Source organism: Oncorhynchus clarkii, chromosome 4, assembly GCF_045791955.1.
Source record: "Oncorhynchus clarkii lewisi isolate Uvic-CL-2024 chromosome 4, UVic_Ocla_1.0, whole genome shotgun sequence".
Classification (NCBI taxonomy): domain Eukaryota; kingdom Metazoa; phylum Chordata; class Actinopteri; order Salmoniformes; family Salmonidae; genus Oncorhynchus; species Oncorhynchus clarkii.
In genome coordinates this window covers 34,136,105-34,150,923 of record NC_092150.1, presented here as the reverse complement: position 1 = coordinate 34,150,923, position 14,819 = coordinate 34,136,105, and the positions used below count along the sequence as shown (strand labels likewise).

Sequence of the window (14,819 nt, the reverse complement as noted above, 5' to 3'; positions counted from 1 at the left end):
TCCCCCTTCTTAGCAGCAGAGGAGAATAGCTTGGTTAGCGGCGACAGACTGCTGGTCTCTCTGGGTAGGAGCGGGTCGTAGAGGACAGAGGTACCTGATCACACGTAGCATCAGATGAACAGGCAGATTCCGACAGGACAGGACAAGGGTGAAGCAAACGAGACGATAGTTTGGTTCTGGCATGAGAAACGCAAACGAGAATCTGACAAAGACAGAAGCAGGAACAGAGAGAGAAATAGAGACCTAATCAGAGGGAAAAAGGAAACAGGTGGGAAAAGGGTGAACGAGGTAGTTAGAGAAGATGAGGAACAGCTGGGGGAAGGAGAGGAAGAGAAGGTAACCTAATACGACCAGCAGAGGGAGACGGAGTGAAGAGAAAGAACAGGAACAAGACATAATATGACAATACATGACATCTGTGCTGTAAAAATAGAAAGTTTCACCATGACTGTGTAATGAAACCATGAAAAGTAGAGCACCTAAGCTGAAATCGTTTGGAGGGTGCTTCAATGTAAATCCAATGTAAGTGCTTTAAAACAGAAATGAAGTCGTCTGAAACACCCAAAGTAGTTCTCTAACCTGAAAATTGTGGTTTTAAGAGAGTGTTGTGAAAACACTTTATTGGGTTTCAGTGCATGCGTGTAAAAGTTAGCATCAAAACACAAACACTATGTTTATCATACAATCAATGGTATTGAAATGAAAATGGTTTACAGCCTAAACATTGACTGATAAGGGCCTATGGAGAATATTTTTTTGTGGAATTCCACCTTAATTTTTTCAATGCTTTATTTAGACAGATTAGAAACGGGGGGGGGGGGGGGGGGGGGGGGGGGGCAGTAAGATTATACATTTTGTGGGAATTGTATCCACTCAACCACACAGCCACACTGTTAGAAATCATTTTTGGGTGAATTTATAATAATACTTTTAAAAAATATATACTGCTAGAACCGCTAAAGCAGTACTTTTGACTCCTCATGAATTATAATGTGTTATTACTCTGCCATGTTTTAAGTCATGCCCCCCTCCATCCTTGACTTTTCCTAAATAAATCCATACAACACATATTCGAATCTTAATATCACAAACAGAACTGGAGTTATAACAAGTTTAAGGAGGGCATGTCATTTTTTTTAATGGTTTTCTCACATTCCCCCTCAGTAGGGCCTGCTCCTCTCCTTCTCCAAACAGTAGGGCCTGCTCCTCTCCTTCTCCAAACAGTAGGGCCTGCTCCTCTCCTTCTCCAAACAGTAGGGCCTGCTCCTCTCCTTCTTCCCACAGTTGAAAGTGCAGTGCCCATCTGATAATCACCCCGATAATTGCCACGAAACTGAACCCAAACTATACCGAAACTCATTTCACACATATAACACCAGATTAAATAAATGAAGTAAAGTATGATGGCTTTGAGTTGATGAACGAGGGGAAACGAACAATGCATAATTATGTAGTCACCAATTGTGAATGAAGAACAAGGCGAGCCATTCTATTGCATTGATCCGGTCTAATTCAAATCTTAAAATGATATGTACCCTATTTCAGCCCACCAAATAAAAGCAGTCTTATCAGTCTACTCTGGCCTACTTGGAGTAGGTTACCCAATGAGAGTGTGCGTACTGGTAGATGCTGAAAGGCTTTCATCTGGGAAAATATCCACATCGGGCAGTAGGTGAGCGAGTGTCAGAGAATGTGGTGATGGGGCTTGTGGAACCTTACATTGGAAATAGCCAAAAATGTCACCATGGACAATTTCTTAACTTCACTGCCATTGGTGAACAATTTGCTTGCAAAGAAAACAAGTCTGGCCGGCACCGTGAACAAAGTGAGACAGGAGTTCCCTCCCTCTGTGCAAAATAAGGCACCTGCACAGCAGTTGTACTCCACAATGGAGATGAAGAATGACAAGACAATGGGAACACAAAAAGAAAACCGGAGACTATTACGTGCTACAAGCAAGCCAACGTATGTCAAAGTGGGTCAAGCAAGTGAAAGTTACAAAGACTGTTAGGACAAGGAATAATGGCTAAATAAAACCTAGCTGACACCATGTAATGTAAGCATGAGCTGACAATGATGGACTATTTCTGACTGCTGTTATATCGACACTTCTATTCATTGTAATGCCATTATTGCTTTTGTGCCGAGTTTGACTATTTATCAAGACACTTGGCGCTTGTAATGATGTTTAGGCTACTGATGTTTTCATCATTTGACCGCTCGTCCTTTGACCATTGGTCTTGGTGATTGGGGTATTAATATCATTTTTGTCATTATAAAAAGAAGCTGTTACCATGTTTCAACACATATGTTTTCTGTTTTATAGTTGTAACAAAGGCACTCCACGAATAAAATTGATTGGACACTTGAATTTTGGCGCGTTTGTTTTTTTTATTTTTTATATATAGCCTACAGTAACAGAAACTAACGTGTTATTTGAAATAAAATATATATCGTATTCTAATGTTGCCCAAGGCCTTCATTTAACACAACCAAATTATCTATTTTTTGCAATAGCATTTGAAATATATCAATTACACTGTTAGAATGTTGGGTCCATCAAGGCCCAGCGGTTCTAGTGTTAATAAAAAATGAATGCAAGTCATGCAGAGCTCATGGTCTGGTGGAAACGCACTCGGCTTAGACCCATATATATATATATATATATTGTAAAAACATAGGCAAATTGTTTCAGTGATTTGTTCATTTAATTTTACCAAAATAATCCAATTTAATATGTTGCTCAAAATATATTTTATAAGGAAAACCAAAGAAAGAGAAAATCGAGTGATTAAATGATTCATTGGAAGTCTTTCATTTTTATCACCTTGCATTTCATATCTTGCCGTATGACTCTGCTTTTAGAGGATTGTGGGTAAATCATTTTTAGACTTTTTTATTCTTTCACACAATGCTGTATACATGTTTAAAGAAAGAAAAGTATATTTCTATATTAGTATTAAGCTTGTTGTGCCATTAGGTGTAGTGGATCATGATTCATGAATATCAAGCTCTTATAGTGCAGTCCAAGACATAGTGAGACATTTTTAACATGTCCATCTAATATTAATCTAAAATATCTCCTTTGGATGTTGATCTTGATCCAGATCCATCTATTGATTTTGGATGTTGACATGTTGATCTTGAATGAGGGCTACTTTGCTAGATACCAAACATAGCTAATTCACTGCATCCCAGGCTACGTGCACCATTTTTAAATTGATGTAGTTCTGTCCTTGAGCTGTTCTTGTCTATTAATATTCTGTATTATGTCATGTTTCATGTTTTGTGTGGACCCCAGGAAGAGCAGCTCCCACCTTCGCAACAGCTACTGGGGATCCTAATAAAACACCAAATACCAGGCAAAACAAACCCTCAAACTCCCCCCCCCCCCCCCCCTCTCACACTTCTCCCAGCCCTCTCACCTTTGACGGTGATCTGTGCAGTGGTCTCGATCATACCAAGCGACGATATCGCCACGCAGGTGTAGTTGGCAGACTGGCGAATGTTGGTGACCTCCAAAACATTCCTCCCAATGGGCATCTCTTCTTCCTTAGTCAGGTCTACCGCCCCCATCATCCACTTGACGTAGGGCATGGGTGCTCCCACCGCCACGCACGTCAGGTTCACGCTGCCACCCGGCATCACCTCGTGGTTGTTGGGAGGGATGGAGAACCGGGGTGGCACACGCCTCACTGCAGGGGAGAGCATAAGGGTGTGAGAGGCAGAAGAAGTGGAGGTTTGATGGGAGACACTGCATGGTTGGCTGGGATAGCTCAATACCTCAATGGTCAGGCCTGGCTGTTGCTGCAGGGTATACCACTGTTCTCTGGGACAATAGAGGCCTATGGCAACTCTGCTATAGTTAGTTAGGGTGGGACCACATGTGATGTATCAATTACTCAACAGTGAAATAGGACTTTCCTCCCCTTTCATGTTAAATTTGCAAAAAAATGCCTAAGGTGGCCTATAAGGCTAGTTTTCTCACGAGTGCCTTTGGATTCCTTTCTTTGGTATGTGGATTAAGACACACCTGGAGCTTATTACTGCTGTTAAGTCTAGCTTCCCTACCATACTCAGAGTAAGCTAGCTATCCAACACTCATTTTGTCTCTAAGTGTGAGTGAATAGAAGATGTTTCTTCTCCCTTGTTATCTACCATACACCATTAGAAGTCCCCTTAAGTGCTGGGAAGTACTGCTCATTATGTCTGAATTAATGTTGCAATGCTACTCACTTTGCAGGCATTAAATATACATAGCTCAACGGCATGGCAGCAAAAGTGCTCACACACACTCCTTGACTAGGAAGGCTGAGAATGGTCACAAAATGTGTTTCACTGTGGTATAATTTAAGTTTAGAGTCTGAATATTCTGGCCCTGAGGGGCGTAGATTGTGTCTTACGGGGTTTTCACCATGTTTCTTCTTGGTCTAACTAAATAGAAAGGGAGGGGAGATCTACATGCTGTGTGAGTCAAACAAGGAGAGACACAGAGGTTTATGACAGATCTGACCTTGTCCCCAGGCTCACATTTCACATAAAGCCTGGTAACAGTGGCACTTTTTGGATTTAGGGTGTGTGGATTTACTGAGTGACATGCTAATCTATTCAAATTCTGAGCGAAACACAACTTTGAGGCGTGGCTCTAAATTGAGGCGGGAGAGGGTTGTCACTAGTTAACACAGCCATAAAGTCATAAACCCTGCCAATTTGGGCAATTCATCTTCTTAAAATCTGATTTTAAACCTAATTCTAACATTCACCCTAACCTTAATCACACTGCTAACCGTATGCCTTACGCTAACCTTAAATTAACTTGACTTTGTGGCTGTGGAAGCTAGTGGAAACCTGCCGCAGTATCTGTGCGTTAGAGATGTTGCCGATGACTGTGACATGTCTCCTCTCTAACGCCCAGGAAGCTCAGATTCAAACTCCCATTAGACAGCTATGCAAGCGTTATAATGTCAAAGTACGTTCGATACGTTTCCCTGAGCAACTATCTTCACTTACTCCCGTTATGGCTGGTATGTACTTCCAAAAGAGGTATAAATAGAAATGTACAAGCAACCAAAAACATTACTAGTCGCCACCTCCAATGTATAATTTTTGCTGGGCAGAGACGTCAGTCAGTTCAACGTCTATTCCACGTTAGTTCAATGTCATTTCATTGAAATTATGTGGAAACAACGTTGACTCAACCAGAGTACCAAGTGAGATGTATTGAGCTGTTGTAGACTTCCGACAAACAGGTCGGAAACACAGCAGGGTATAGCTAATGTTGTATAATTTGAGAGCGGTACTACTTTAAACAAATAAACTGAAAGAGGATGTATGTGCACATAATGTCTTAATTTGGCTCACTCAAGCACAGCAGTAAGTTAATTAGCTCCAACCAAGTGAGGAATCACTGTGATAAATGAATGTGTATTTGCATGGGCTCAGTCAGTCAGTGAGGAGAGGTGATAGATAGTCATGTTGGCTGTCGTCTCTGCAAAGACAAGGGCTGCATTGTCTCTCTGCTGGGACCGGAGGGAAAGAGAGAACCATCATTTACATTTTAGCAGACACTCTTATACAGAGCAATTAGGGTTACCTGCCTTGCTCAAGGGCACAGAGAGTTTTTACCTAGCCAGCTCGGGGAATCAAACCAGCAACCTTTGGGTTACTGGCCCAACGCTCTTAACCGCTAGGCTACCTGCACGCCCTGTGATACAGATGGCTGGCATTAACATGGGTTGCCATGGAGACGGACATCGCCTGAGCACGTGACATGGACAACAGGGGGAAAACAGAGGGGGGGAAGGAGGAGAGGAGGGTAAGAGACAGAGAGAGAGAGGGAGGGCGAGAGAGAGAGCGAGAGTGGTGAGACGAGGGGAGGGGGCTGGCTGTTCGAGGCTGGGTATAGGCCACAGTTATGTGCCATTCCGTGATTCCAGTTTAGGGTGATCTCAGGTCAAAAACGAAGAAAGTCGGAGTTGCCAAACTTTTAGATATATCAGGGTACCACTATTGCCAATCTCATACTATATGACTGTATTTCTGTGACTATAACCTCACAGAGCGGAGGTTGTAAGCGGAGGTGGCAAATCGTTGTGCAGGTGAGGCACAGCAAGCAGCAAAAACCAGGCCTTGACGTTTCAATTCCCAATTGATCTCCCAACACACACACAGATGGTCTGCAGGATCTCACATTAAGCTACCCGCAAAACGATCCCCTTTCAGACAGCGCTGAGACTCTTAATCATCAGTAAGATAACTAACGTTCCCAATTTTCTCTCTTTGCTCAGGAAAAATGCAAGGTTGCAGCCCAACAAAGAGCCGCTCGCTGAGAAAGAGGTTGCGTCCCAAATGGAACCCTATGGGTTCTGGTGAAAAGTAATACACCATGTAGGGAGTAGGGTGCCATTTGGGATGGAACAGGATTTCAATTGGGATGCAAGGGGAGAACTCTAGCAGACCCCTGTTTTGTGCTTGAAGATAAAATAGAGGCAACATTATTCACATCACAACTCTTAAAGTACTGTGTTTATCATCATGACTAAGAAATCACCTGCTTATTTCTTTACCACAGCAAAATGATGCAGGCATAGTAATGTAGTACTTACAGTATTCTAGGGCCCACCGGCCCTGCCTGGCTGACCAGCAGTTACATCTAAATATCTCCAAGCTGGTTTTGAAGCTAACATGGCACCAAAATAGTTTTTTCTTCTTCTTCTAATACAAACATTTCAGTTTTTATGTGACTTGAATGGTGTATGGGGTGTGAGGTGAGGTTGCTACCCTCTTCTCCCTTCTCTCGCTCTCTCTTCCTCCATCCTTTCACCCCCCCCCCCCCACCCTCCTGCAGGACTGTAGTCTACAGGAGGGCAACAAGAACTGAGGGACTTCAAGATAGCCATAATGAACCACAGTTGGGTGTTATCTAACAAAATCACATTTTTATTTAGCCTATGTCCTGAACATGGGCATTTGCAATCTTTCTCTACTGCAGTATTCACCTTACCTTACCTAAGTAGAGACTTACATTTTGCATTTCTTTTGCATGTTTTTTGTGTGTATTGTATGCATACTGTATGTGTGCCATGTGTACCATCTCTGTATGCAGAAAGTCTGCGTGTGATTCATTCAAGTCAAGTAAATGCTGAGATTTTGAGATTTATATATCTGTTCCTCTGTATTCAAATTGAGGCCAATGGTCTACTAACTCTGAGCTTTTCAGAGGAAATTAACCAATGTGTTAGATTGGAGTCTGTGAGCTGTCAACGTGACATGCTGGACAGCGCAATGCAGGGCAGGAGGAATCATAACAAACCAACGTTAGTCACCGTGTACATTATTAGAAGGATGAGGAGGTTGGAGGTTACCCATGGATATGGAAAATGGTCACAGCGTGACATGATGGTTGTTGTTGATTGGCTGACTGAGTGAGGTTATAACAAGGTTATCTGAGTTATTATTGGCTATGGAGGACAAATGTTAAAGGTTAAAGGTCACCAGGATGTGGTGGAGGAGGAGAACTCGTCATCGTCGTAGAAGCGAGTGACACTGTGGGGTATAGTCACTGGTTTCAAGTGAACAGGAAGTAGTATCAGCAGTAGCAACATGAGAAGCTGGCAGTTATAATGCAGACACACACTTATCTTCATTGGCATGCCACAGAGAAAGAGGGGGAAGAGAAAGAGGGAAGGAAGGAAGGATTTGGGATTGGAAAAAGAAAAGGCTTTGGAGCTGAGGGGGGTAGGGTTGGAAGCACAATCGTGGTTGCACACAGATTTTAGGCACACAAATATTGTCAAGCAAGGCATGCAGCAGCCCAGGCACAAGGCAAGCAAAGCATCAAGCCAATTACTAACTAGCTACAGAGCAGCTATGATCATGATGAGGCTGTGGAAAATCTCCCTGGTCTTTGTGATAGAATCTGTGCTTGAAATTCAGTATTCGACTAAGGGACCTTACAGATAATTGTATGTGTGGGGTACAGAGATTGGGTAGTCATTCAGAAATCAAGTTAACCACTATTATTGCACTCAGACTGAGTCCATGCATATTATCATGTGATTTGCTAAAGACCCAGTGCTGTCAGAATTCTGTTTTGCCTGTGTTTTTTTGTACCATATTGTAACATGGCTGACGAAACTAACACTGTAAAAGTGTGAAAACATTTCCTGATAGTTTCTGGTTGCATGGGCGGGAGTTTCGACTTTCCATGGTGACATCTCCGTGAGGTATATTGGTTAATAGACCGATAACAAAGAGAGTTCCAAGCCTCTCTGCCAATAACAGCTAGTTTTCAGTTTTCCCCTCACCACTCAGATGACTCCCAGACAGTCCTAGCAAAATACTTTTTTTGTTACTAAAATCCATTTTTGCCCATTTTAATGGAAATCTATTACATTAAGGTACTTAATTGTTACCAAGAAATGTTTTGATATTGATACAAAAAGTCCCTCCTGAACTTATTTAGGCTTGCCATGACAAATGGGCTGAATACTTTTTGACTCTAAAAACAAAATTTCACTTTGGACATTATTGGGTATTATTTGTAGGTCAGTGACACAAAATGTCAATATAATCCATGTTATATTCAGGCTGTCACACAACAGAATGTGGAAACAGTAAAGGGTTGTGAATACTTTCCGAAGGCAATGTAAGTTAATATTTCTCTCATTTCTCACAGAGAGGAAAGGAATCAGTTAACTGTCTTAAACGTAGTCCTTTTTTTTTTATTCGAGAAAAGACATGAGACTGTCTGGGATTAATGGGAGGTAAATTGTCAGAGGGCACAGACCTCCATTTTAGAAAGTGCCTTGCTGATGTGTGAGTTGGCTGGAAGTGTGGGTAGCTGAGACGGTTTTTATCCATCTCTCCCACAGAGAGACACCTTCTCAGCTCAGCAATTTAACCCTAGAGGCGCCAATGTATTTTTGCTTAAAAGCGACAAATTGGTAATGATTGCAAAGTACCACTTTAATAAACCTTTTGTTACACAAGTCAATGGTTGAAATCCCCCAAAATAAGCATATATTTAAACAGGTAGAACACTGCCACTGCCACACCCCCCAGGGGCCAAATCTGGGGTGGCTCCATATCTACAATACCATTCAAAAGTTTGGACACACCTACTCGTTCAAGGGATTTTCTTTATTTTTGACTATTTTCTACATTGTAGAATAATAGTAGAGACATCAAAACTATAAAATAACTAATACGAAATCATGTAGTAACCAAATTTAAAATAAAAACAATCTAAATATACTTTACATTTGAGATTCTTCAAAGTAGCCACCATTTGCCTAGATAGTTCATTTAATCTGATTGTCATAAGGTTCCATGACTTTGTCCACACAGGGCACCTGAACACACCAAATACATTTTGATGATTTTCATTACATTTTGGGTGTTTTATTTAACTTTTGTACACCTCTGGTGGTCCCGGTCAAAAATGACCTGTTATTACAAATTAATGGGTGAGACTACAATTAGTGTAAAAAATTTAGTTCAGGCACATTCCCATTCATCAGACGGACACACTTCCTCTCCAGAGCCCCACATGCATGTGTGTTCGAGCGCACGCACGCACGCACGCACGCACACACACGCACACACACACACACACACACACACACACACACACACACACACCTCACTCCCCTTCTTCCACAGGAACCACACCTGTTGGCATTCTCACAAACAATAATATACAGAACTTTTCTCGCAGCTCTGGTATATAAAGCTTTTTTGAGGGCTTGCTCATAATTCGTATTGTGGCAGCAAAATGACCAAAGGAAATATTGTATGTGAGGCTCTTGATCACATCTTTGATCATGACACTGGTGAGGAAGAGAGAGTCCTTGTTAAACTTTGACACAAAGTAGTCTGTGATAAATAGCACAATATGTTTCATCTGAGTATCTGTTAGAGTCAAAATAATCCATACATTGTGCTTTTTTAAAAAAAACTCAAAACGACTTTTATGAGCTCAGGACAATAAGGCCTACAGGCCATGAATAGCAAATAGAAGTTCAAAACGTGTAATGTTCACAAGAACTTAAGTTTATAAAAAGATCTAACACAACATTAGGTGATGATATATGGATCATTATGGATTCATAATCAGTTATAATGAGGCGGTCATTTTGGACCGGGAACACAGAATTAATTAGCATTTATTTGGGCTGCAATCTGAGTTGCAGTAAACTCTAGTGAACTTATCCTCTGGAGCAGAGGTAACTCAGGGGTTTTCCTTTCCTGTGGTGGTCCTCATGAGAGCCAGTTTCATCATAGCGCTTGATGGTTTTTGCGACTGCACTGAGTTCTTGAAATGTTCCTGATTGACTGACCTTCATGTCTTAAAGTAATGATTGACTGTCATTTCTCTTTGCTTATTTGAGCTGTTCTTGCCATAATATGGACTTGGTCTTTTACCAAATCGGGCTATTTCTGTATACCACCCCTACCATGTCACAACACAACTGATTGGCTTAAACGTATTAAGAAAGAAATAACTTCCACAATTAAAACACAACAGGAGGTTTAAGACAAGAAGGTCAGTCAATACGGAAAAGTTTAAGAACTTTGAAAGTTTTTTCAAGTGTAGTCGAAAAAAATCATCAAGCGCTATAATGAAACTGGCTCTCATGAGGACCGCCACATGAAAGGAAGACCCAGAGTTACCTCTGCTCCAGAGGATAAATTCATTAGAGTTAATTGCACCTCAGATTGCAGCCCAAATAAATTATTCACAGAGTTCAAGTATCAGACATCTCAACATCAACTGTTCAGAGGGGACTGCGTGAATCAGGCCTTCATGGTTGAATTGCTGCAAATAAACCACTACTTAAGGACAATAGTAAGAAGAGACTTGATTGGGCCAAGAAACACGAGCAAGGGGCATTAGACACCAACAATAAGAAGAGACTTGCTTGGGCCAAGAAATTGAAATATCTCCTTTGGTCTGAAGAGTCCAAATTTGAGATTTATGGTTCCAACCGCCAAGTCTTTGTGAGATGCAGAGTAGGTGAACTGCATGTGTGGTTCCCACCGTGAAGTATGGAGGAGAAGGTGTGATGATGGTGTGGGGGTGCTTTGCTGGTAACATTGTCTCTGATTCTTTTCGAAATCAAGGCACACTAGACCGGCATGGCTAACACAGCATTCTGCAGCGATACGCCATGCCATCTGGTTTGCGCTTAGTGGGACTATCAGTTGTTTTTCAATAGGACAATGACCCAACACATCTCCAGGCTGTGTAATGGCTATTTGACCAAGAAGGAGAGTGATGGAGTGCTGCAACAGATGACATGGCCTCCACAATCACCCAACCTCAACCCAATTGAGATGGTTTGGGATGAGAAAAGCAGCCAACAAGTGCTCAGCAAATGTGGGAACTCCTTCAAGACTGTTGGAAAAGCATTCCAGGTGAAGCTGGTTGAGAGAATGCAAAGAGCTGCAAAGCTGTCCTCAAGGCAAAGGGTGACTACTGTGACCTCCCACTCAGTCTGCCATATTCTGTCTCTTTGCTCTTGTTTTCCTTAAGAGTGGGAGGAGCCGGGAGGGTCATTAGTGAAATAGAACACATGGGCTCGGGTGTGTCCCAGGATGAATATACCTCTTCCCCATTCATTGGGGGAGACTCTCTCCATGCAGACAGATTTTGGTTGTGGCATTTTTGTGGCTGTTTTTGGTTGTTTGCCTTGGCACCTTTCAACATCCCTCATTATCACATTCATGCACTCAACCACTCACTTACACTTCTGACTACACACACCGTTGTTAATTATATTTTGTTTACTTTAGTTAATAAATACATTTTGTTATTTCTTATCTCCACGTTGTCTCCCTTTTTTTGTTACAAACTTTGAGCCGGTTCGTGACACTAATTTGAAGAATCTAAAATCTAAATATATTTTGATTTGTTCAACACTTTTTTGGTTACTACATGATCCCATATGTATTATTTCATAGTTTTGATGTCTTCACTATTATTCTACAATGAAGAAAATAGTAAAAAATAAAGAAAAACCCTTGAATGAGTAAGTTTGTCCAAACCTTTGACGAGTACTGTACCTCTGTGCCAAATGTTGTGTTTTTTATCACAAAGTGCACTATTGAATCAAAACATTCAGCGCTGCACCACAAGTAAAAGAAAGATTGTATTTCATTCCTCCATTAAAAACAGAGAAAACATGGTAAATTGTTTGCTTGACAAAGTCCTACACTTGTGAAGGACGAAAAAAAAAGTTAGGAAATTATGACATTTTAGACTCCTTTGTCTCATAATTGACCCCTGTTGTTTGGGGTTACGCTTGAAACTGGAAAAAAAACGACTGAAAAACACACTGGGTCTTTAAACAGATTTGTTTGCTTTATTCTCATCTTCTCCGCAGTCTCTCCCTCTCTGTTCGCTGCTCACATTGTTCTATGAACTAAATCTGGAATACTGCACTGAATGTTGAATCCAAAATAAACAATCAAAGCTGCTTTAGCCTGATTAAATATTGAAAACTCAAAAGGCTTTTCACTGTTAACCAGGATAACACAACATCTTCTACTAAATAGGAAAATCGTTCCAGGGTGGTGGGAAAAAGGCACTTACTGAAATTTGAACTTGTATGTAAATAGTACTGATCTCTTAAGCTTCATGCAACATCTATTCCCTGAACCCAGATGTAAAATACCTAAAAGACAATGGGAAACCACTGTTGCAGAAGACCAATGATAATGCATTGCATCAGAGAAATCTCAGTGAGAGCCCATACGCTTCTCATTTTCATAAACCATGGATATAACCAAGGCTGCAATTCTTTCTAATGGTAGCTTATTGTTACTCCCAAGATGCCAAAGACTGTATGGTGGAGAGCTATGCTACCAGCTGATATACTGTGTGAGAGTCGAGTCAAGGTAAGGTAAAATGAGAGTTGTGCAGTCAGCTAGACTGGGACCATGACGAGTCCATGTGGCAACACAGATGCGAGGGCTCAGGCTCACAGTGAAATGACACCCTTGTCCCTATATAGTGCCACACTTTTGACCGGAGCACTTAAGGCGCTGACCAAAAGTATTGCGTTTTATAAGGAATGAGGTGCCAATTGGACACAGCCATGGTTGGACGGACACAGTGTGAACATAGAGGATGCTGGGATGGAATAGACACGCCCTAGGTGATGTGAGGATCACCTAAGGAAGTGGGCAAGGAAGATACATAACAGACTGAAGCTGACAGGGAAGACCCATCCATGCCAGAGATATTCAAAGACCTATAACAATGTAGATGGTGGAGGGTTTAGGGTGGAGGCAAGCAGCATAGCAGTAGTAGAGAGGGTAGCAAGTAGATATAGGGTAGGAGATGCACAGTGGAAGTTCAGGTTGGTAGAGGCAGGAAGGTTCCTGGGAGGCCCATCAGGCCGGGACGGGCCCGTGGCACCCAGCGTGAAGCTGGGGGCGCTGCCAGGCTCCAGCCCACCGGGCCTTGGCATACCATGGGGTATCAAAGGAGGAGCAGGAAGGTAAAGAGTGAAAAAAACCAACCTTCTCGTTGATCTGAGAGGATTTGGTGAGGTTTGGATTGTTTTATGGATGGCGAAGTGCGATGATGATGGGGGGAGTAAAGAGAAAAGAGAAAAACCAACAAGAGAGAAAAAGGAAGAGGAGGAAGAAGACAAGGAAAAACAGAGAGAGTAAAACAGGAAGATTTTCCACTTATCCATAATAGAGAGAGTGAGGAAAACACTATGGAGACAAAGGCCAGTGCACTGATAGCCACACTCCAAAAACACACGCATAGCAACATCTCATACAGTACAGACATAAATATAAACACACACACACACACACTCCCCCCCCCCCCCCCCCCCCCCCCACACACACACACACGTACTCCTCTCTGTTCCTGACTACTCTCATGTTCTCTAAGCCCTTCCCTTCAGACCCATCGGCTGCTGCCTGTGTATTAAGATGCCATTAGACAGTCAGAGAACTGCGTCCCAAATGGCACCCTATTTCCTATATATCGCACCCCTATGGGCCCTGGTCAAAAGTAGTGCACTATAAAAGGAATAGGGTGCCATTTGGGTCGCAGACAGTCTCCCTGGCTGACAAGCGGACTTCATTATGCACACAAAGCAGATACTGTTCTGCTGTTAGCTAAGGCAGCCACATTTATTCTGTCCATTGACACCTTCTTAGCAGAGCCACTGAGGATAGCAGAGACAGAGAGAGGCTGGATGTGAATACAAACATCAAACATGGCCGTCACTAGCTCTGGACTAGTCATACACTCAGAGTTATTGACTCGCACACAAAATGGCCTGACCACGGAGTTGTACACCGACAACAGAGAGAGCTCTATGCATCACTCACTCAATGTTTAGGCAATGGCCTCATACCACTGTTGTGTGCTGACAGAATTTATCAAATGGGTCACGGTGGTGAAGTCTTTAACCAGTATGAGTGATTGTGGCATTCATGCTGTCCTATACATTATGTCCCATGGGCACAGTCCTATACCTACATGAGCAGAGTATAGTGCATCTAAAGAGTCTATGCATTCTAGATGTGGTTCATTTGTATTAAAGCTTGTTTCTAATCTTGATCTCTGCATGTGCACACACACGAGCGCAACCACACACACACTACATAAAGACAAATAAAAGCAGACACACATACGTACACAAGTTTCAGAGAAACTCAGAAAACCCCAAGACACATGAAACCTTGGGTGACACTTGGGAAAGACATGGGAAAGCACACAGACAATGGTATAATTATTTTTCTATAGCAGGATAAGCATTTGTGTAATGGACACTCCCATATACAGTCTG

At 42.1% G+C, this 14,819-nt stretch overlaps 1 protein-coding gene across 1 annotated transcript in view; it reads right to left on the bottom strand.

Moving 5' to 3' along the window:
- LOC139406745 (receptor-type tyrosine-protein phosphatase F-like) overlaps nucleotides 1–14,819 on the bottom strand; it is a 453,529-nt gene that overhangs the window by 118,737 nt on the left and 319,973 nt on the right. Inside the window, exon 7 of the mRNA XM_071149731.1 lies at nucleotides 3,426–3,695. Coding sequence (XP_071005832.1) covers nucleotides 3,426–3,695 — 270 coding nt within the window. The remainder of the gene's footprint in view (nucleotides 1–3,425; nucleotides 3,696–14,819) is intronic.